Source organism: Oryx dammah, unplaced genomic scaffold (genome assembly GCF_014754425.2).
Source record: "Oryx dammah isolate SB20612 unplaced genomic scaffold, SCBI_Odam_1.1 HiC_scaffold_23, whole genome shotgun sequence".
Classification (NCBI taxonomy): Eukaryota; Metazoa; Chordata; class Mammalia; order Artiodactyla; family Bovidae; genus Oryx; species Oryx dammah.
The window spans coordinates 115,372,577-115,396,191 of record NW_024070207.1 but is presented as its reverse complement, the minus strand read 5'-3'; the positions used below and the strand labels follow the sequence as shown (position 1 = coordinate 115,396,191).

The 23,615-nt window shown below is 44.8% G+C and overlaps 1 protein-coding gene across 3 annotated transcripts in view; it reads right to left on the bottom strand.

The window, feature by feature from the left end:
- The window catches only part of PHKA2 (phosphorylase kinase regulatory subunit alpha 2), a 92,915-nt gene that overhangs the window by 16,616 nt on the left and 52,684 nt on the right, over positions 1-23,615 (bottom strand). For all 3 annotated transcript variants that reach the window (XM_040266536.1, XM_040266537.1, XM_040266538.1), the window contains exons 13-20: positions 20,729-20,836; positions 18,868-18,946; positions 16,296-16,430; positions 15,528-15,637; positions 14,271-14,415; positions 13,936-14,014; positions 8,452-8,621; positions 7,391-7,564 (exon numbers count right to left, since the gene is read on the bottom strand). In XM_040266536.1, the coding sequence (XP_040122470.1) occupies positions 7,391-7,564; positions 8,452-8,621; positions 13,936-14,014; positions 14,271-14,415; positions 15,528-15,637; positions 16,296-16,430; positions 18,868-18,946; positions 20,729-20,836 (1,000 nt within the window). The remainder of the gene's footprint in view (positions 1-7,390; positions 7,565-8,451; positions 8,622-13,935; positions 14,015-14,270; positions 14,416-15,527; positions 15,638-16,295; positions 16,431-18,867; positions 18,947-20,728; positions 20,837-23,615) is intronic.

Genomic DNA, 23,615 nt, shown 5'->3' with positions numbered 1-23,615 from the left:
ATATTCAAAAGCAGAGACATTACTTTGTCAACTAAGGTCCATCTAGTTAAGCCTATGGTTTTTCCAGTAGTCATGTATGGATGTGAGAGTTGGACTGTGAAGAAGGCTGAGCGCCGAAGAATCGATGCTTTTGAACTGTGGTGTTGGAGAAGACTCTTGAGAGGCCCTTGGACTGCAAGGAGATCCAACCAGTCCGTCCTAAAAGAGATCAGCCCTGGGATTTCTTTGGAAGGAATGATGCTAAAGCTGAAACTCCAGTACTTTGGCCACCTCATGCGAAGAGTTGACTCATTGGAAAAGACTCTGATGCTGGGAGGGATTGGGGGCAGGAGGAAAGGGGATGACAGAGGATGAGATGGCTGGATGGTATCACTGACTCGATGGACATGAGTCTGAGTGAACTCCGGGAGTTGGTGATGGACAGGGAGGCCTGGCGTGCTGCGATTCATGGGGTCGCAAAGAGTCGGACATGACTGAGCAACTGAACTGAACTGAAACCCCCAATAACAGTACAAAAATAATTTTTTTTAAAAGGCAAATCCTAAAAAATAGGGAAGCTGAGCAGAAGACAATAATAGAGTTGGAAAGCCAATGGATAAAAGACAATTGGTTTAGTAGCCCCAAGGCAACCAAACCCCAAACTACAGTGGGAAAAACAAGCACCAGTCAAATATCTACCAGAGAATCCTCAGAAGTTTAAGGAGCTTGCTGCACCATGGACCTCTAGCACCTGCGGGTCGAGGGAGGGTATCCAAAAAAAAGGAAGACAGAGAAGAAGCTGTGTGAGAGGCAGTGAGCTCCCTAGATGCCTTCTGCAACTCCACATAACTTGGCAACAGCCTTGCTCACCCTGATAGAAGATTAAAGGGTCTCTCTGAAGAGGGTATAAAGGGGGTGGTATGTGAGTTTCTGGAGAGGGTGCTGACCCACATGTCTGAAGCCATGGCTAAATGCCTTGGGGGAATAAGTGACTGTATAGGCAATCAGACCTTTATCAGTTAAGAAGGACATTGCGAAGGAGACTGTAGAACATCTCTGGGAAATCTGCCCTGCCTACACCCATAAACTCAACAGGCCCCACTCACAGGCTTGGAGGGTCTCATGCTGAGCAGATAACCAAGGGACACCCAGCACTGGAGGAAAGACTAATATGAAAGAGAGAGACCAAAAGCAACAGGAAACATTGACTTGGGGAAAATGGGAGACCATTTAGGGAGAAGAAAATGTAAAAACAAAACCAAAAATCTCTGCCATTAACTTTACTAGAGTGATAAAAACTGTACTGCATGCATGAGACAAGAAGAGATACAATTCAGAGAACAAAGATTTAAACCATGACAGCAAAATAGGAAAAAGTCAATTGAGCAGGTGGAACAAAAGGTTCAAACAATTGCCCTCAGAACAGAGCAAAAGACAGAGAAATGAAAGACAGGAAGAAATGATAAAAGACTTCTCCAGGAGGTCAATATTAGAATCACAAAGTACCAGAGAGACAGGACAGAGAAAATGTAAGGAAAGAAATGAATCAAGAAATTATCAGAACTGTACAGGACTGAAAAACACACATTTCCAGACAGATAAGATCCACTGGGCAGCCAACACAGTGGATGAAAATACACCCAGAACAAGGCACACCATTGAAATTTCAGAACCTGAGAGTAAAGAAAAAACTAAACACTTTGAAAGAGAGTAACAGTTTACATTTAAAGAATCAAAAATCAGAATGGGTTCAGATTTATCAACAGCAACACTGAAACCAAGAGGACAGTGAAGGGAGGCTTTCAAAATTATCAAGGAAAATTTATTTCAATCTAGAATTCTATACTCAGCCAATCTCTCATATGGATAGGGAAAATCTGTAGCTAGGAGAACACACTTGTCATAGCAAACACCCTCTTCCAACAACACAAAAGGTAACTCTACACATGACATCACCAGATGGTCTATAGCAAAATCAGATTGATTATATTCTTTGCAGCAAAGATGGAGAAGTTTTATAGTTAGTAAAAACAAGACCAAGAGCTGACTGTGGATCAGATCATGAGCTCCTTATTGCAAAACTCAGACTTAAAGTGAATAAAGTAGGGAAAACCATTAGACCATTCAGGTATAACCTAAATCAAATCCCTGATGATTATACACAGGAAGTGACAAGGGATAGATCTGATAGAGTCACTGAAGAACTATCAACAGAGGTTCGTAACACTGTACATGAGGCAGTGATCAAAACCATACTCAAGAAAAAGAAATGCAACAAGGCAAAACGGTTGTCTGAGGAGGCCTTACAAACAGCTGAGAAAGGAGAGACATGAAAGGCAAAGGAGAAAAGGAAACATATACCCATCTGAATGCAGAGTTCCAAAGAACAGCAATGAGAGATAAGAAAACCTTCTTAAGTGAAAGTGCAAAGAAATAGAGGTAAACAATAGAATGGGAAAGACTAGAGATCTCTTCAAGAAAATTAGAGATACCAAGGGAACATTTCATGCAAAGATGGGCACCATAAAGGACAGAAACAGTAAGGACCTAACAGAAGCAGAAGAGATTAAGAAGAGGTGGCAAGAATGCACAGAAGAACTACACAAAAAAGGTCTTAATAACTCAGATAACCACGATGGGGTAGTCACTCACCTAGAGCCAGACATCCTGCCTAGAGTGTGAGGTCAAACGGGCCTTAGGAAGCATTACTATGATCAAAGCTGGTAGAGGTGATGGAATTCCTGCTGAACTATTTCAAATCCTAAAAGATAATGTTGTGAGAGTGCTGTACTCAATATGCCAGCAAATTTGGAAATCTCAGCAGTGGCCACAGGACTGGAAAAGGTCAGTCTTCATTCCAATCCCAAAGAAGGGCAATGCCAAAGAATGCTCAAAACAACTGAACAACTGTGCTCATCTGACATGCTAGCAAAATCCTTCAAGCTAGGCTTCAACAGTATTTGAACTGAGAACTTCCAGATGTACAAACTGGATTCAGAAAAGGCAGAGAAACCAGAAATCAAATTGCCAACATCTGTTGGATCACAGAGAAAGCAAAGCAATTCCAGAAAAACATCTACTACTGCTTCATTGACTACACTAAAGCCTTTGACAATGTAGACCACAACAAACTGTGGAAAATTCTTCAAGAGATGGGAGTACCAGACCACCTTACCTGCCTCCTGAGAAACCTGTATGCAGGCCAGGAAGCAACAGTAAGAACTGGACATGGAACAATGGACTGGTTCAAAATCTATGCAGAGTACATCTGCAAAATGCTGGGCTGGACGAGGCTAAAGCTGGAGTCAAGATAGCCAGGAGAAGTATCAGCAACCTCAGATAGGCAGATGATACCACTCTAACAGCGCAGAGTAAAGAGGAACTAAAAAGCCTCTTGATGAAGGTGAAAGAGGAGAGGAAAAAAGCTGGCTTAAAAACTCAACGTTCAGAAAACTAAGATCATGTCATCGGGTCCCATCACTTCATGGCAAATAGATGGGGGAAAATGGAAAATGTGACAGACTTTATTTTCCTGGGCTCCAAAAATCACTGTGGACAGTGACTGGATTCATGAAATTAAAAGATGCTTGTTCCTTGGAAGAAAGCTATGACAAACCTAAACAGTATATTAGAAAGCAGAGACATCACTTTGCCGACAAAGGTCCATATAGTCAAATCTATGGCTTTTCCAGCAGTCATGTACAGATGTGAGAGTTGGACCATAAAGAAGCCTGAGTGTCGAACAATGCCTTTGAACTGTGGTGCTGGAGAAGATTCTTGAGAGATCCTTGGACAGCAAGGAGATCAAACCAGTCAATCCTAAAGGAAATCAGTCCTAAATATTCATTGGCAAGACTGATGCTAAAGCTGAAGCTCCAATACTTTGGCCATCTGCTGCAAAGTGTCGACTCATTGGAAAAGACCCTGATGCTAGGAAAGATTGAAGGCAGGAGGAGAAGGGGGCCACAGAGAATGATATGTTGGATGGCATTACTGACTCATTGGACATGAGTTTGAGCAAACTCTGGGAGACAGTGAAGGACAGGAAAGCCTGGCATGTTGCTGTCCATGGGGTCGCAAAGAGCTGGACACAACTTAGTGAATGAACAACAGTTTTCAGACAAACTCCAGGAGACAGTGAAGGACAGGGAAGCCTGGCGTGCTGCCGTCCATGGGGCTGCAAAGAGTTGGACACAACTTAGTGACTGAACAACAGTTTTCAGACTTCAAAGGTCTCAACAATTTTACCTGACATAAACTGTTTCCCAGGAACTACTGGATGTCCTCCATCAAATAAGACAGTAAGCTAACCAAGAGGAAAAGCTAAGATACAGAAAATAGGAGAGTCAAGAAGGAATTCTCCAGTATGATGGTGAAGGAAGATTTCAGGATAAAATCTACATCCTGGGGACTTCCCTGGAGGTCCAGTGGTTAAGACTCCACACTCCCGTTGGAGGGGGCATGGGTTCGATCTCAGGCTGTGGAACTAAGATCCTACATGCTGCATGCAGCCAAGTGGAAATAAAAAATCTATATCCTGGACACAGAGGGCAGTCAGGCCAAAACAGTCAGTGAGCTTCAGAAACACGCACGCTGAGGGCTACCATCACTGGGCCCTGTTCCAGTGAAACTATTGAAACTATTCTAGAATGTATTCCACCAAAGGAATAAATCGAGAAGGGAGAACATGCCATAATCAAGAAACACGGAACCCAACTGAAGAGATAAGCAAAGGAGATTCCAAGGATTATAATAAAGAACAGTCCCAAGATGCCAGGTATCCAAAAGGCCTAGGGAGCAATCAGTCAGGACGAGACTTTTAGACTCTAAGTAGTGGGACCATGAGTTTCATACATATGCTTGACCTTGTGGAAGTTTCTATTGCGTGGCCACTGGAGGGAAGTGAAGCTAATTACAAGGGCAACTGTTATTTTTAGAAAAAAATGAAAAGCAAAAATTATAATGTAGTATAATACTGAGTTGGGAATAATATTTACATACATACAAAGACAGAAATAGTGAATACTGATTTAACTAAACCTTAATACAACTGCATGGACAGGTTAGAGGAAGTGAAGTAGAGGAGTGGTGATTTAAGACAGGTGAATTCCTCACCTGCATAAGAGAAAGGTCACAGATACTGAATAAACTTGACGCATCAAAGACAGTTCAGTTCAGTCGCTCAGTCATGTCCGACTCTTTGTGACCCCGTGAACCACAGCACGTCAGGCCTCCCTGTCCATCACCAACTCCCGGAGTCCACCCAAACTCATGTCCATTGAGTCGGTGATGCCATCCAACCATCTCATCCTCTCTTGTCCCCTTCTCCTGCCCTCAATCTTTCCCAGCATCAGGGTCTTTTCAAATGAGTCAGCTCTTTGCATCAGGTGACCAAAGTATTGGAGTTTCAGCTTTATCATCAGTCCTTCCAATGAATACCCAGGACTGATCTCCTTTAGGATGGACTGGTTGGATCTCCTTGCAGTCCAAGGGACTCTCAAGAGTCTTCTCCAACATCACAGTTCAAAAGCATCAATTCTTTGGCACTCAGCTTTCTTTATGGCCCAACTATCACCTCTATACATGACTACTGGAAAAACCATAGCCTTGACTGGAAGGACGTTTGTTGGCAAAGTAATGTCTTTGCTCTTTAATATGCTATCTAGGTTGGTCATAACTTTCCTTCCAAGGAGTAAATGTCTTTTAATTTCATGGCTGCAATCACCATCTGCAGGGATTTTGGAGCCCAAAAAAATAAAGTCAGCCATTGTTTCCCCATCTATATGCCATGAAGTGATGGGACCAGATGCCATGATCTTGTTTTCTGAATGTTGAGCTTTAAGCCAACTTTTTCACTCTCCTCTTTCACTTTCATCAAGAGGCTTTTTAGTTCCTCTTCACTTTCTGCCATAAAGGTGGTGTCATCTGCATACCTGAGGTTATTGATATTTCTCCTGGCAATCTTGATTCAGCTTGTGCTTCTTCCAGCCCAGCGTTTCTCATGATGTACTCTGCATAGAAGTTAAATAAGCAGGAGGACAATATACAGCCCGGACATACTCCTTTTCCTATTTGGAACCAGTCTGCTGTTCTATGTCCAGTTCTAACTGTTGCTTCCTGACCTGCATATAGGTTTCTCAAGAGGCAGGTCAGGTGGTCTGGTATTCCCATCTCTTGAAGAATTTTACACAGTTTATTGTGATCCACACAGTCAAAGGCTTTGGTACAGTCAATAAAGCAGAAATAAATGTTTTTCTGGAACTCTCTTGCTTTTTCCATGATCCAACAGATGTTGGCAACTTGATCTCTGGTTCCTCTGCTTTTTCTAAAACCAGCTTGAACATCTTCATGTACTGTTGAAGCCTGGTTTGGAGAATTCTGAGCATTACTTTACTAGCCTGTGAGATGAGTGCAATTGTGCGGTAGTCTGAGCATTCTTTGGCATTGCCTTTCTTTGGGATTGGAATGAAAACTGACCTTTTCCAGTTCTGTGGCCACTGCTGAGTTTTCCAGATTTGCTGGCATATTGAGTGCAGCACTTTCACAGCATCATCTTTCAGGATTTGAAATAGCTCAACTGGTATTCCATCACCTCCACTAGCTTTGTTTGTAGTGATGCTTTCTAACACCCACCTGACTTCACATTCCAGGATATCTGGCTCTAGGTGAGTGATCACACCATTGTGATTATCTGGGTCATGAAGATCTGTTTTGTATAGTTCTTCTGTGTATTCTTGTCACCTCTTCTTAATCTCTTCTGCATCTGTTAGGTCCATACCATTTCTGTCCTTGATTGAGCCCATCTTTGCATGAAATGTTCCCTTTGTATCTCTGTCTTTCTTGAAGAGATCTCTAGTCTTTCCCATTCTATTGTTTTCCTCCATTTCTTTGTATTGATCTCTGAAGAAGACTTTCTTATCTCTCCTTGCTATTCTTTGGAACTGTGCATTCAAATGGGTATATCTTCCCTTTTCTCCTTTGCTTTTTGCTTCTCTTCTTTTCTGAGCTATTTTTAAGGTCTCCTCAGACAGCCAGTTTGCTTTTTTGCATTTCTTTTTCTTGGGGATGGTCTTGATCCCTGTCTCCTGTACAATGTCACAAACCTCATTCCATAGTTCATCAGGCACTCTATCAGATCTAGTCCCTTAAATCTATTTCTCACTTCCACTGTATAATCATAAGGGATTTGATTTAGGTCATTCAAAGATATGTAAATATGAAAAGAAACAACTAAGAGTTGAAAAGTGGTTGTCCCTAAGTAGAAGGACTGGGAGAAGTTAGGAGGGGAAAGGTAAGGCAGTAAACAGCTGCACTTTGTTGCCTTTAGGATCCTTTGACTTGTACATTATGCTCACACATTACTTTCATAAAAGAGGTTATTTTAGTAGGCAGAGAAGAGTTAATAACGTACATGGAATTTCCAAACCCTTTGCTTTTGCCATCACGGAAAGTATATCCCGAGTGGAATGGATAGCACTGAAAACCTGGTTGTCCTCTGTCTTCTTACAGAGAGCTGGCAGATAGCACTTCGAGGATGTGCTTTGCAGAAGGTGGTTGATATACTGGTCAAGCTCGTCCTGGCTTTCTGTAATTACACAGGTAAGAAAAAGAGCCAATGAAAACAAGCTGCAGAAACAACCTAAGTGCATAAAAGTGATTATGTGTGGCTGCGAGTGCTGAACAGATTTAGCAGAAGACAACATTTTGATATAGATACTTGACTTCCACTCTGCCTCTAGAAAGGAAGAGATTTACCTAGATGATGCATGTGTTTATAAAGTTGTTGTTTGGAAAAACTTCATTCTAAAAAAAGAAAAATACAGGTCAAGATGGTGTTTACATCACATCATCCTAGGATGAGCTGAATATGTAGACAATCTGAGGGCCAGCAGTCAACATCCAATCTTTTGGTTTTCATTTGTCCTGAATGAGCTACACATTATGGTATGCCCCACAGATCCAATCCCAAGTCCTATCTAGAAGTGAAAAACAGGTCACTTCAACCCCAAACTTTGCTCAGTTTGAGAAATGTTATATACATAAGATTTCATCACTTATATCCAATCAAGCCAAGACCATTCTACCACTCCTTTGAAAATTCAGGAAATGTGTTTCTTTATATTTTGTGAAAAGTCTCCATTCCTGAAACTCTTTATCCCTCTAGGTTTAAAAGAAAGCCTCACTTTTGCAGTTTAGGTTTTTAAAGTGGCAACCCGCTCCAGTATTCTTGCCTGGAGAACCTATGGACAGAGGAGCCTGGTGGGCTACAGTCCATGGGATTGCAAAGAGTCTGACATGACTGAGCAACTAACACTTTCTTTTATTCATTTTAATAAATCAAAGTTTCTGAAGACTTTTTTGTTGTACTAGTTACCAATCATTTTTCTGTGCTTGAGTTTTAGGGCAACTTTGTCACAATGCCAAGGTTTAAATAAATTCAGGGACTGCCTGCAAAGGCATTCCAAGCCATACCTTGATTATAGGTGTCTTCCAAATATCCTCCCAGGTCTGAATCACTATCAGGACTGAAGGTCCCTTCACTGGCATCATCAAACAACTTCTCATCACAGTCTGGATCCAGGAAGGTCAGATACGTGTAGAAAGAGGTGGTGAGAAATTCCGAAAGACTCCCTAATTTTACTCTGCCAAGGAGACACTTTGTTAGAGATATAGGTGGACGTGGACAAACTTCCATGAAGAATCATCCAGAGACGATTTTCAATAACTAAGTGACGCTTCTGCCAGAATCCATAAATATGTCACTTGCAGATTGCCCCATACGAGTAGTCCAGCCAAGAAATGAAAATGAAAATTCAATAGCAAGTATGAAGTGGAAGCACACAGCATATTAGAAGCCAAAATGAATCATACTGATTTCTTATTCCCAAACCCAACACAAATAGAAATCTATTTTACTGAACCAAAGTTTTACAGAACATATTGAGAGAACCACTTTTAAACAGAGCCAACCCTTAAGGATTTTTTGCCCTGAAACAACTAGACCAGAACAAAACCACAAGAAGTGATTCTCTGGGTGCACTAGTGCTAGTTTTTATGAGTCCCTGTCACACAAGGCCCAGGGAGGAGAGTGGGGGTAAATGTTGGGAAAGTCACTGCTCTGAGCAAAGTTCTCTCTAGAAGGAATGTAATGGGCAGGCCATCTCCAGAAGGGGACACTGGCCCAGAGTTGCCCTATCGTCAGTCTGGGAAAAGTTCCACAAAACCTCTGGTAGCAGGGTTTGGCAGTATGGGGTTCTTCTACAAAGGTAGCAGTCTCCAAGTTCTTGCTTCCCAAGCCTGGGATGTCTACCCTACAGAAAGAGAGCCAGCACTATGTGGCTCTCTAACATTATTCTTAAAATGTTAGATCTGGAGGCAGAAAACTATAGGCTGCCTCGGAGCTACCAGCATCAGATTATGACTGGTTTAAATGGCTTAGTTGGAGAAGAGTAAACAGAAGCAGGCAATGCAAATGAATTCACAAGTGTGTGAGCCTCAAGAAGGCAAGAAGTGCTGCCTGAGAGTGAGAAAAGCCTTCTAATCGAGTAAAGGTGAAAGTGAAAGTCTCTCAGTCCTGTCCAACTCTTTGGGACCCCATGGACTATACAGACCATGGAATTCTCTCAGCCAGAATATTGGAGTGGGTAGCCTTTCCCTACTCCAGGGGATCTTCCCAACTCAGGGAACAAACCCAGGTCTCCCGTATTGCAGGTAGATTCTTTACCAGCTGAGCCACAAAGGAAGCCCAAGAATACTGGAATAGGTGGGTACTTATCCCTTCTCCAGTGGATCTTCCCGATCCAGGAATGGAGAATGGAACCGGGGTCTCCAGTGCAAAGAAGTAGAGGAAAACAATAGAATTGGAAAGACTAGAGATCTCTTCAAGAAAATCAGAGATACCAAGAGAATATTTCATGCAATGATAAGCACAATAAAGGGCAGAAACAGTAAGGACCTAACAGAAGCAGAAGAGATTAAGAAGAGGTGACAAGAATACATAGAACTGTACAAAAAAGGTCTTAATGACCTGTTTAACAATGATGGTGTGGTCACTCACCTAGGATCAGACATCCTGGAGTGTGAAGTCAAGTGGGCCTTAGGAAGCATCACTACAAACAAAGCTAGTGGAGGTGATAGAACTCTAGCTGAGCCATTTCAAATCCTAAATGATGATGCTGTGAAAGTTCTGTACTCAATATGCCAGCAAATTTGGAAAACTCAGCAGTAGCCACAGGACTGGAGAAGGTCAATTTCTATTCCAATACCAAAGAAGGGCAATGCTAAAAAAATGTTCAAACTACAACACAACTGTGTTCTTCTCATATGCTAGCAAGGTCATGCTTAAAATCCTTCAAGCTAGGCTTCAACAGTATTTGAACTGAGAACTTCCAGATGTTCAAGCTGGATTTAGAAAAGGCAGAGGAACCAGAGATCAAATTGCCAATATCTGTTGGATCACAGAAAAAGCAAGAGAATTCCAGAAAAACACATACTTCTGCTTCACTGATTACACTAAAGCCTTTGACTGTGCAGATCACAACAAACTGTAGAAAACTCTTAAGAGATGGGAATACCAGACCACCCTACCTGTCTCCTGACGAACCTGTATGCAGGTCAAGAAGCAACAGTTAGAACTGGACATGGAACAGTGGACTGGTCCCAAATTGGGAAAGGAGTACGTCAAGGCTGTATATCGTCACCCTGCTTATTTAACTTATATACAGAGTACATCATGTGACATACGGGCTGGATGAAGCACAAGCTGGAATCAAGATTGCTGGGAGAAATATCAATAACCGCAAGTATGCAGATGACACCACCTTATGGCAGAAAGGGAAGATGAACTAAAGAACCTCTTGATGAGGGTGAAAGGAGAGTGAAAAAGCTGGCTTAAAACTCAACATTCAAAAAACTAAGATCATGTCACTGGGTCCCATCACTTCATGGCAAATAGATGGAGAAACAATGGAAACAGTGACAGGTTTTCTGGGCTCCAAAATCACTTCAGAGGGTGACTGCAGCCATGAAATTAAAAGATGCTTGCTCCTTGGAAGAAAAGCTATGACCAACCTAGGCAGCAAATTAAAAAGCAGAGACATCACTTTGCTGACAAAGGGCCATATAGTCAAAGCTATGGTTTTTCTAGTAGTCACGTATGGATGTGAGAGCTGAACCATCAAGAAGTTTGAGCACCTAAGAATTGATGCTTTCAAATTGTGGTGCTGGAAGACTCTTAAGAGTTCCTTGGACTGCAAGGAGATCCAATCAGTCCATCCTAAAGGAAATCAGTCCTGAATATTCATTGGAAGGACTGATGCTAAAGCTCCAATACTTTGGCCACCTGATGTGAAGAGCCGACTCACTGGAAAAGATCCTGATGCTGGGAAAGATTGAAGGCAGGAGGAGAAGGGGATGACAGAGGATGAGATGGTTGGATGGCATCACTGACTTGATGGACATGAGTTTGAGTAAGCTCCAGGAGTTGGTGATGGACAGGGAAGCCTGGCGTGCTGCAGTCCATGGGGTCACAAAGAGTCAGACAGACTGAGTGACTGAACAACAACAATGCATTTCTATTATAAAGGGTGTTATGTAGGGCTGAGGGTCTGAAGTGGTTAGGAAAGGCTGAGGAAAAGCCTTTCAGATGCGATCTGCTAGCTGAGCTGCACTGGGTAAGCAGCCGAGCTGAGGCAGTTAGAAGCCATGCCCAAGGCAGTCCTGGGTCACATCACAGATGCTTTTGAGAAATGGAAACGAGATTGGCAGTAGATCGTCCTGGCCCTTTTAAATTCACTGAAGATTTAGACATTTGTCTTAGAACAGTGAGAAGCCAAAGAAGGATTTTACCTTCAGCTTTGCATTTTGTATATATGTATGTATTCATGGCATGACTCCAAGGGAAAGTCACTTAAAGAAGGCCCATAGTGTTTTCTTGGAAGTGTGGGTTTCCTGAAACATGGTAAAATGTGTGAATAATGGAGGGCTGGAAGGACTGATGCTGAAGCTGAAACTCCAATATTTTGGTTACCTGATGGGAAGAACTGACTCATTAGAAAAGACCCTGATGCTGGGAAAGATTGAGGGCAGGAGGAGAAGGGGACGACAGGATGAGATGGTTGGATGGCATCACTGACTTGATGGACATGAGTTTGAGCAAGCTCTGGGAGATGGTGAAGGACAGGGAAGCCTGACATGCTGCAGTTCATTGGGGTCGCAAAGAGTCAGACACAACTTAGCAACTGAACAACAACCAGGTGGGTCCACAGGATAGAGTCTGGCATGTACAGTGAGTTCAGTTTTTCAAATACCCTCAGACTTAAAAAAGAGCCAAAATGAGATTCAACTTTAATTATGAATTACTTAGTAGGAATTGTGGAGCCTAGGCATCCCTCTTTCTTTCCATGGATCTATGAATTGTTTGCCATACTCTGTAACCAGGACCCCCTCCCGACTCCTGTAAGCCCCCATCCAGCTCGACACGGTGGTTAAAGTATTTACATGGCGCTTTGGCACCTACTCATCTTGTGACCCTGGCTCTCTACAGATCCTTGCATATAAAATAGGAATATTTGCTCGAGTCAAAGCAAAGGACAATGTGAGATGACACATAAAGAGACAAAGAATACACTGCATGCTCAAACAATTGTACACAGTATCCTTTTGATGATGATAAGGTTTCAGAAAAAGAATTCATTTTGGAAAAGTCAATTACAGGCGAGTGGTATTGCCTGTCGGTTATGACACCATATGCCAGGTGGTAACTTATCCAAGCTGGAGATGAACTGTACACAAGTGGATGCCAACTGCAGTCACGGCGCCAGCCCTGGGATGTTGACAGCAGAATGCTGAGGAGGACCTCGCTGACACTCATGAGAAAGGCCATGAGAAGCCTGGAGCAAGGGCCACTTCAAGTGTACAGCAAAGCCCACAGCAAGTTCAGTGAGCAGAGGTGCCAGCCCTGGTACTTAGAAATAATACAGTGACTCAACCCAGAGGACATCAGGCTAAGTGAAATCAACCAGTCACAAAAAGGCAAACACTAGATGAGGCCACTTAGGAGAGACACCTAGAGACAGAAAGCAGAAAGCCCCTGGTTGTCAGGGCCAGGGGTGGGGCAGATGGAGAGTGGTTTCAGGGGTACAGAGTTTCAGTTTTACAAGATGAAAAGAGCTCTAAGAGACTGGTTGCAAACAATGTGAATGTACTTAATGCAACCGAATTGTACACTTAAAATGGTTTAGGTGGCAAATTTTATATTACATATAGTTTACAATTTAAAAAATTACCATGGCAGCAGGGTCCCTGGCATGGGAGGATGTGAGAAGAAAGGCAAACTTCAATTCCCAAACACTTCTAGCAACTGGCATTCCATCAGGGACCCAATGGCAGCCTCCCCGACCTCAGGAAAGGCCACACATGACTTAAGCTGGCTGCATGCTAAGGCTCTCCTGGGGCCCTTCTCGCATATTCCAGGAGTTTCACGGAGATCAAGACACAGAGGCTACAGAGAAATCCTCTACCTTGTGACAGGGGTGTCCTTGGGAGGTGAGCCCCCATCCGTTAAGGTGTTGGCACACTCAAGGAGTGATTTGATTACTGAGCACCTACCAGCCCCAAGGCACTGGGGGTTTGCTAGCCCACCTTTTAGAAGAAACAGACTCCACATTCCACACATGCATCTGAAGGGGGACACTTCAGAGAGACTTGATTCGCTCACAGCTCTATGTTCCAGGCCTCCTGGCGCCCATAAAAGCTTCACAAACACCCAGCAAATACTGCTTAGAGATAATTCCAGTTTCATACGGGTAAACCGAATTAGATGTTTTAACTTCCTTTTTACTTGAAAGCTCCACACTTCTATGTTCAGCAGTGGATATGAAAAATGGGAGAAGGGCAGTAAAAGGCTTCAAGAAAGGTCAATGTTACTTTTGTTTTCTAGAAAAAATCACAAATTACCTAGCTCCTCCAAAATATCCATCCTCTAGTTTGCGAATTGTAGCAAGAACAGCAGAATGAATATCTGAGCCATCATTTGCTAAAAAGAAAAAAAAAAAGATGAATTAGTTCACTTCATCTGGGAATACTTTGTTTGGGTATGTGCTGAAACGTGTTCATCAACACCAACCAATTAAAATATGTATAGCATAGGAGATTCCCAACCTCAGAACCCTAAGTGCTCAGAACCCTCTTTGGTACCTAGCTCTGTCCATGGGACTCATTTTAAACATTTTGCAAAGATTAAAGACCACCTATGGGGCATGAGTCAGGGCAGATCAAGTTCATGGACTTACTGAGCATGGTATGCGTGATGGGGAAGGTGAGCGTGGGTCTGCCCGTCATCCGCCAGCAGGTGCACAGGTAGGCCAGCTCAATCCTTAGCATCTCCACGATCATCTCGTTGTCCAGGGCCAGGTAGAAGTGATGCTGGTCGGTGAACTGCAAGTCACAACAGGCCAGGTTCAACACTGTCCTGCCTTCCCCTCCACACAACCTCAGCTGTCATTCACTGCAGCACTAATCCTTGCATTTTGTTTCCAGAGAAGAGACTCAACCCTGGCTCCACCGTGGGGCTCTCCTTGTGACCACACCCATCGATCTGCCCATTAGCACTAAGTGTGGGAGGAAAGGGCACTAGGCTAGGTCTATTTACGGCTCCTCAGATGGGGATTTAAGGACCTAGCCCAGCACTGCTGTCCCTGAAAGGAAATCAATAACTCCTTAATTCCAGTTGCAGTCCAGGGCTGCTGAGCTCAGAGATGCTTTCCTAGTGGGGCCGCTGAGAGCAGGTGAGACATGGAGACTGTTTACCTGACTGACGGCCTGGTTAACATGAACGATGGGCACTGTTGCATCGTGTCCAGGAAAATCATACTGCTGCCCTGGCCTCTGGACCCATGCACACTCCACTCTGGTCTAAAATTCGTTATGAAGGGAAATAACTCCCAAGATTTGAGCAAGCAGCACAGGCTGGATGAGAAAGAGCAACTTGAGGTGACTGACCCATGAGCCCACAGCCAACTATGTGCCCAAGTAGTTGGGGGGCTGTGCCTTCTGCTGACAAACTGATCCCTCAGCTGGCCTTTCTAGCTGCTGAATGGATGAAAAAGGCTTCATCTGCGTTCCACAGGGCTAGTTTCCTCTGGAAACAAAAACTCTAAAGACAAGACCCATAAAGCAATATATTCAGAATCTCATCAAGGGGGCTGGGGCCTGAAAACTCAGACTCCCCATGTGGGAGTCCACTGACAGAGGCCCTGCTGACAAGCTGAGAGAGTGTTAGGGGGCACGAGGGCTGTAAGTGGCACGCACTAGCCAATTTTTAAAGTGTGTGCACTTCATACTGGAAGCGATGGCATACTCAGAGCTAATCAGCATTTACTGAATACCTACCATGGGTAAAGGACTGTATTAGGTCTTGGATGTCATCTTTTGTCTGTATTTGAACGCTTGCATGCACATCCTGCTGCATTCAAAGTAGCTCACCAAACAGAAAAAGAGAGCTTAATAAACAAATGGTTGTTGCTTTACTACTGGCCTGCTCTTCTCACCTGGGGTGTGAAAGTAAAGATCTGGTTCCTAATCACGTATAGTTTCGATGTCCCAAGGACACCAATGTGCCGATACGGTCGCCCACTCAATTTCATATTCTTATTCCGTCCTATGTAGAAAGTAAAAGAAAAATTCAAGTTAGAGCAGGCACAGTGACATCTAATCCAAGTGATTCTGCCTAAGCCTGAACTTATTGATATCTTAAACAACTCACTCTAGGGTTTGGTTTTTCCAATACTGTTATCCTTCTTCGGGACAAGGATGAATTAAGAAAAGAATCCCACTCCCTTCTTTTCATCCATATATAAGAATAGCACCCAGTAAAACATCTATATGGAATAAAACTATTCAGAGGAGTTTGTTTACTTTTTATTTAGTATGGAATCATGATTCTAAACAGTCAGATTTGAGATAAAGAGAATACACCTCCCATTTTAATGGGTAAATGAGCATTTTTTGAGACCATGGAAAAAATTTAGAAACATTATCAAGATGCAAATGACTGCTTCAGTTGTGAATTTCCAAAGATGGCTCCTTCTTTTACCACATATCTGACAAATCACTGGCCACCTGTGGTGACATCTCCTGAACAGACATGAGAGGAATGTGCTTGTCCGGCCATTTCTCTTCACATCAAAGCAATGAAACTACTTTGGTGCTTTGCCCAACTCTTTAGAATTTATACATATCATAGTTTCCCCCAAACCCCAAACCTAGAACCAAGATGCAGCCTCCCCAAAAACACCTTGCTACTTCCCCAAACCTACCAAGCTTGGCATATATGTGACTAAGGATGCGGCCTGGCTGGACTCGGATTGGATGAATGTCAGTGATACTCTGGACGTTGACCCCATGTTTCCTCAGCAGCTCCTTAATGTGGTTGTTTTCTGCCAGAACAGTGACTGTGAACAAGAACGTAGTGTCTGCATTAGACGGTGGCCCTTGTCCCCTCACAGACACTCGCTGTTGTCTGCTCTTGTCTCTGATCTGTCTTAGACACATGAGCAGGCTTGCCACAGGCTGGGAGGTTTTGAAATGGACAGCACTTGTCCTGTCGCTCTTCCCAGTTCTCTCTGGCCTCATCTCCCCTCAACACCTACAATGCATATTTAACAAGTGCCCTCAATGTACAAGACAGTCTGAGACCAGTAGAAATGGCTTGCAACAGGTCACAAGCCAAATTACTGACGTCCTGCCTCTCTGACTGATGGGGAGGAGCTTTATACACTCAGGAGAGAGGGAAGGGTGGACCTACCTGTGGGCTGGTGGTAGCGGGGCAGCCTGGCCCACCAGGAAGCAGAGCACACAGACCCCGCTGGTGGCAAGAACCACCCCAGAGGTGGGTCGCACACCCCAATGGGCCAGGCTGGGGCCCATCTCCAGGGAGCGAGGCTGGGCATCTGGCTCTCTGGCAGGCAGGGCTCTGGGATGTGGGGTTTGAGATGGGCTTAGACCCCATTCCTGCCGTACCAGTACCACCGGCTTTTAAGAGAAGGGATCATGCATTGACAAAGGGAAGGAGTGTCAGGGACAGGGCTAGAAAAACAGAGCTCTGGCCATACAGAGAGTGGCCACTGCCGGGTCCAGCTGCATGGAGCCTGCTAGGAACTGGAGGAGTTTGGGGCGGTGTTGAGGCCAGAGGAAAGACTTCTTTACTGCTGATGTAGCCCCCTGAGCCCTACCACTGAACCCTGAGGCCAGTGACTCCTGAAGCTATGATACCTACAAATGCGGCTGAGACCTTGTACTTACATAGCATGTGAGACTTCTCCAAAGTATGTTAATACCCATGACCTCATCTGAGCCTCACAACAAGGCCGTGAGGGGAACCTGCACTTACAGCCGAGCAGAGATGGGAAGGTAAGCCCCGGGCCCCAGCATGGGGACATTGGCCGTGCAGGAGTGGGCCAGCAGCTGCCCTTCACATCCGTCTCTCTGGAAGCTTCCAACACCATGCAGAGGTCCATGTGGATCACAGCCACACAGTGGTCACTGCGTGAGAGTGACTCTTTCAGAGGAGACCTGTGAGCCTGCTGATATGACAGAGCCACACGCAGAGAATTTTCCAAGACTCGACTGCCCATTCCTCCAGGCCACAACCTCTGATATTTTCTACTCTGTTTTCTTCTGTTGCATTTAAAAAAAAAAATGGTGCTCAGGCTCCATCAAGCTGTGCCAGCCTGCAGTTGGAAAAGCGGCCTTGTGGACTGAAGGGATCACTTGGCAGCATGTGCTCCAGTGACAGGCAGAGACAGTAGGGTCAGCTGTGGGTCCCTCACATGTAAGAAGGGGATGATAACCATGATCGTCACAGTTGCTACCTCATCAGGATGCTGTGATGGTTGGGCGTGTCTTGGCAGGCCTGGGACACAGCACTGACCAGTGATGACCTGCACACGACCTTTGCTGTAACCCGGGCAAGTGCAGCGAAATGCATCTGTGGCCACAGACAGGGTTCCCTTTCATTTTCTCAATAATTGCTTTTGTTATATTGAGTGTGTGTGTATCAAGCAATACAAAAGCTACAAAAAAAAAAAAAAAACTACAAAAATAAGGCTGCTATCCTTAAGAAATGTACAGTGTACACTAGGGTACACAGGCATAGACACAACACGCTGATACTAGCTGGTGTATAGGTCGCTCTCTGAGGCGTGTGCACTCCTGGACGGTCCCCCCTGGGAGGGAGAGCCCCCCCTGGGAGGGAGAGCCTGAGGCACAGAGAGGGGAAGTCATGGGGTGGTCAGAGCCAGTGCTGCAGCAGTGGTCAGGCTGGCCTTGCACTTCCATGGAAGTGCCGGCTGGAGAGGAGGGGAGGCAGGTGAGAACATGGACCAGCGGCTCTGGAAAGAAGTCAGACCTCCAAGGGAGCAATGAGTGAAATCTCACTTGGGTTTTGAGTTTTCAGCAAGGTCACATTCTACTTTTTAAAGGATAGCAGTTATGAAAAATGATGCTCAATGAATCACTTGTGCCCCAGTTGCAATCAAGGTTTAGATTCAAGAAAACTGCTGGCTAGAAACCAACTCTGAGATTAGGAGCTGCTGAGTTATAGAACGTACTTCACAGAACTGATATATGCTAAAGTATATCCATAGGTGGATTCATGTCAATGTATGGCAAAACCAATACAGAATTGTAAAGTAAAATAAAAAATAAAAATAAAAAAAATTAAATGTGGGTCATCCCAGTGCACCAGCCCCAAGCATCCTTTGTATGGCAAAACCCATACAGTATTGTAAAGTAAAATAAAGTAAAAAGTAATAAATAAATAAAAATTAAATGTGCTGTAAAAATCGCATTGGTTTTACAAAGTTAAATATGAATAGGAAACACACAAACCTTGTACGACGACATCAGGTTTGACCGAAGTGGAAAATCTTCTGTTCAAGGGATCAATTTCACCAGCAGCAAGGAATCCCTAGGAAAACAGGAGTATTAATGCCATGATACACTGATAAACTAAAAGTTCACCTTAAACCTAAGTTTGGAAATAAAATATCTGGAGGCTCAAGATCTTCAGTATTTTAGTCCTTTATATTTTTCCAAGGCAATTGCTTTTCTCTGAACACATTGTACACTATAGCATTTAGATGGCACTCTATCATGTTTACAGCAGCCAGCTCTCCAGGGCTAGTCAAACACGCCAACCTTGTGTGAGTGGGAGAATAAGGGTAACTCGTGCTCCCTGACCCTTACCCCGCGCCAGGCACAGTGCTGAGCTCTGTACACGCACTGTCGCACAGTCCTCCTAATGGGTAGGCACCACCATTCACACCACCTTACCAGGTGCCTTGGCCTGAGAAACCAATGCACTGAGAAACCAGGAAACCAAGGCATGGAGCTCAGGATGAGGGGCAGAATGAGGACTTGGCCCAGAGCTGACTGTCCTGAAACAAAAAAAAACTCCCCCTCTCCTGTTGGCAGAGTACTCTCTGAATGTGGCTTTCCTCACATGATCTATAAATGACAGGTACCCTAAGACAGGGGACCAAGGTGTTCTGGGAGTCCTGAGGACAAGGTGGACCTTATGCTGGGCCTACATGAGGGCCCTCATTCTGGGAGGAGGAAACAAAAGCAGAGGGATTTGTTCCCGATCTCACTGATACAGAAATCAGAGCTGGACCGTATCAGAGATGATCAAACCCAACCTCTTCACTCTAAAGATGAAGAAACTAAAAAAAAAAAAAAAAAAAAAAAATCTACATTTAAACAAAAGTTGTAGAACATTAAAAAAGTAAATAAAGATGAAAAGAGTGAGGCTCAGGGAAGTCAAGAGACCCGCCCAAGTTTACAGAGGTAGTCAGAGGCAGGGTTGGCTTTCCAAAGGAGATATATGATTCTCCCCTACTCATAAAGAAAAAAGTGTATGACACAGCTTGCACTCCCAAGGACATGTCCATGACATTGCAGAGATGATCGTATCCATGAAACTACTCCATCTCAGCACCTAAGGGCCACTTGCACTGTGACAGCTTTACCTGGGTCTTCTCTCACATACCAGGAACTCCAGTGACATCCAACCCACTGCTCCCCAGCTTCCCCCCACCACCACCACCCCCGCCCCGCCCCCCTCCCCAGGGGTCCAGACACTCAGCTGAGCAGGATCCTCCCAGGAATGAGGAGCCAAGTGATAAAAAGCACTCACACTTAGGACTGTCACAAAAGCATTTGTATTTTAAAAACGTAAGCCTGGGGGTAAAAAGTTGTTTCACAAGAAGGAATGAGTCAGAGGCAGCAGGGGTATTATGGCCTGAGGGAACATCTGACACAAAACTCACTACAGAAAACCAGCCACTGCCCCTTCCTGTAGAGAGCACTGGAGAGTCAAGACCACATGCAGTAGCTTCCCAAACCCTGTCTGTCTCACATGTGCGGACCTTGGCCGAGAAGTTTCCAGCCTCCTCCTGACTGTCCACTCACCCACGTTCTAGCCACAGATGGGAAACGCTAGCAGGAAGGGGTGTTGGGGGAGAGACAGGGAGTGCTTGGCTTGCAGGTGACCCCGAAATTGTTTACCCTAAGGGTGAACCCAAGTCCAGGCCTCCAGCCTCAGAGCCAACCCCAATCAGTTGACTTTACCGCCATGAAGATGCAAAGGACATTCACAGCCACACTCAACAGAGAGCCCCTGTGCTCCTCCAGGGTCCTTTGAACTTCCAATCAGACAGTTTCCAGGCAATGAAGCCCTCAAGTCCCTTACCTCTGCCAAGAGGGAGCTGAGGATGTATAAGGACTGACCCCACAGATGGGGCACCTTCCCCAGGGGAACTCTATCCACCGTGTGAGGATTCTTATACTCTTCATCCACCTGGCAAAGAGAGGAAAACCCCAAGTTAGAATGTCAGAGGATAAAACAGCCAGTGGCACTGTACATGGGGAGTGCACAGAGGATTTAAAAGTGCCACTCGTTTGAGTCTCCAGACCAATTCTATGCAAGAGCTGGGACAGGGAGGCCAGGAAAACTGAGGCCCACGTGGCTAAAAAGCAGCAGAGGTGGGACTTCAGGCCAGGCCTGGTTGCAGCAATGCTCTGCCCACAAGTACACTGACGGCAAAAGGCAGAGAGAGAGGCTCTGAAAGTCAGGCCTGCCTTCTTTAAGCACAGCTCTGGGCGACAAGAAATTTCAGATCTCATGCTTATGTTTGGCTGTATTATGGGCACAATAATCCAAAACATCAGTCAACAGCCGTGGCAGTGTAGTTCTGGATGCTATGTCAGTTTTCTATCTTGCTCTCCTCAGGTGTTCATGAACTCCATGTGCCTATGCAAGAAAATTACCAGAAGGTGGCGCTATTTATTGAGGAAAAACAATTATACTAGTCAGTTCAGTCAATCGTGTCCACGTCTTGCGACCCCATGGACTGTAGCGCGCCAGGCTTCCCTGTCCACGACCAACTCCCAGAGCTTGCTCAAGCTCATGTCCATCGAGTCGGTGATGCCATCCAACCATCTCATCCTCTGTCGTCCCCTCCTCCACCTGCCTTCAATCTTTCCCAGCGTCAGGATCTTATTAGATCACTCATTTTCCATCAGGGACTCAAAACGCTGAATCCACTGGGGGCCTTTGACTCATTAAAACAAGCTACAGTTCTGACGAGCAGTGCTGGCTACATGTTGTAAAAGTCGGTCTGCAACCTTCTCTGTTGTCAAGTCCATGCTGACCTTTGGGTTTTTGATCATTACAACGTTTGTTGGTTGGGGGTTGGAGAATTTCCTTCTCCAGAAAACATAAACCAGTTAAAGGAAATAGAAAACACATCTTCCTCCAAAGGAAAAACATCATTAGGCGAGTTATCCTTGGCTTGTGGATTAATAACATCAGTGATGTTAATGTGAAACTGAAAAGGAAAGTTGCTCAGTCATGTCCGACTCTTTGCAACCCCATGGATTACACAGTCTGTGGAATTCTCCAGGCCAGAATACTGGAGTGAGTAGCCTTTCCCTTCTCCAGGTGATCTTTCTGATCCAGGAATGGACAATGGAACCAGAGTCTCCCGCACTGCAGGCAGATTCTTTACCATCGGAGCCACAGGGAAGCCCAAGAATACTGGAGTGGGTAGCCTTTCCCTTCTCCAGGGGATCTTCCCAATCCAGGGATCAAACCCAGGTTCCCGCATTGCAGGTAGATTCTTTACCAGCTGAGCCACAAGGGAAGCCCAAGAAACTGGAGTGGGTAGCCAATTCCTTCTCCAGCGGATTTTCCCAACCCAGGAATCAAATCGGGGTCTCCTGCATTGCAGGCAGATTCTTTACCAACTGAGCTATCAGGGAAGCCCATGTGAATATATTCAGTAAATTTTAAAAATTTTGCTGTAGTTATCTAAGATAAAGTTAAGCTTGTCAACTGAACAGAATTAAATGTTATGAGTAATCAAATAGGATAAAAAGTGGAGGGAGATTCTCCAAAACATTGCAATGTAAGATTAGGGAGAAATATTTTCTTTCTATAGAAGGTTAAATGTTCTGCAGTTTGCAGGATTACTTTTACAGTCAGATGGTACATTAAAACTTTTTGAAATGTAAGTAGTGTTAAGAAAGACTGCGCAGATCTGGAATGGGAACAGGTCAATGCAAAGAACAGAAGACAGCCCAGTTCTGCCCTTCTTCCACCCACGGCCAGCTCCTGCCTCCCCGTGGAGGTGCGTCTCCCTCTCTCCACCTCAGTCTTTCCAATCAGCTTGCAGGTCCTCTAATGCACCAAGCCTTTGCCACCAGCATGGCACTCTGGTATCCACCCTCAGTCCATGTACTTGTTCCTCCCACCTCCCTAGCTTGCAAGCTGGCAGAGAGAGAGCTGGCATCATGACCCCTCTGTGCCCCAGCACTTAGCGTGCTGCCTGACCCAGAGCAGCTGCTCCAAGCACGTCTGCTGGGCACGCTTGCCTGAGTCTCAAGCTGTTCAACGGAGGCCCCGTTGGTGAGTGGTGCCTTGCAGAAGTATGTCCGGCTGTGGAAATGAGTGACGATGGAACCCAGGCCAGATGCCGCCTTGGCCCAGGGCTGTGGCTGCTCCAAGAATGAGGCCCTTTTTCTAATTTGCACAAAGGTGCCATAGGGGTCTGGGTGGCTCTGTCTGCGGCAGTCTCTCCATATTACTGATGGGATGGGTGAACCTTCCCAGCTGTCATCTGGAAGCAGCCAATACAAACTGTGCTCAAAAGAATATTCAAAATCAGTGCCTAGCCAATGTGTAAATACACTGGATTAAATGAGGACGCTGAAATGACAAGCATGGAGGTCAGATGAGAAAAAGTTGCAGAGTAACCTTTTACACTGTGCAGCCAGAACTGTTAATATTTGCAAGAAAGGCATATAACACCTAGCATTTACTACAGTCAGGAAATGTGCCTTTTAGTGGAACATGGATGGATGGTTATCTCTACTATAAAATAGGTAAAATACCCTTGAAGCTATTCAGTTTCCCTTGCTCTGCTTCCAGGTTCCAAATTACCTCCCATGACTAATTTAGTCTTGTCAAGTACCTCAGTTCTGGAAAAGGGGCAACCTGAACACACAGTTGCTAGGAAGTAACTAACCAGCTCCCACCGTCAGCTGCACCCAGACCCCCAACAGCACATCCACATCAC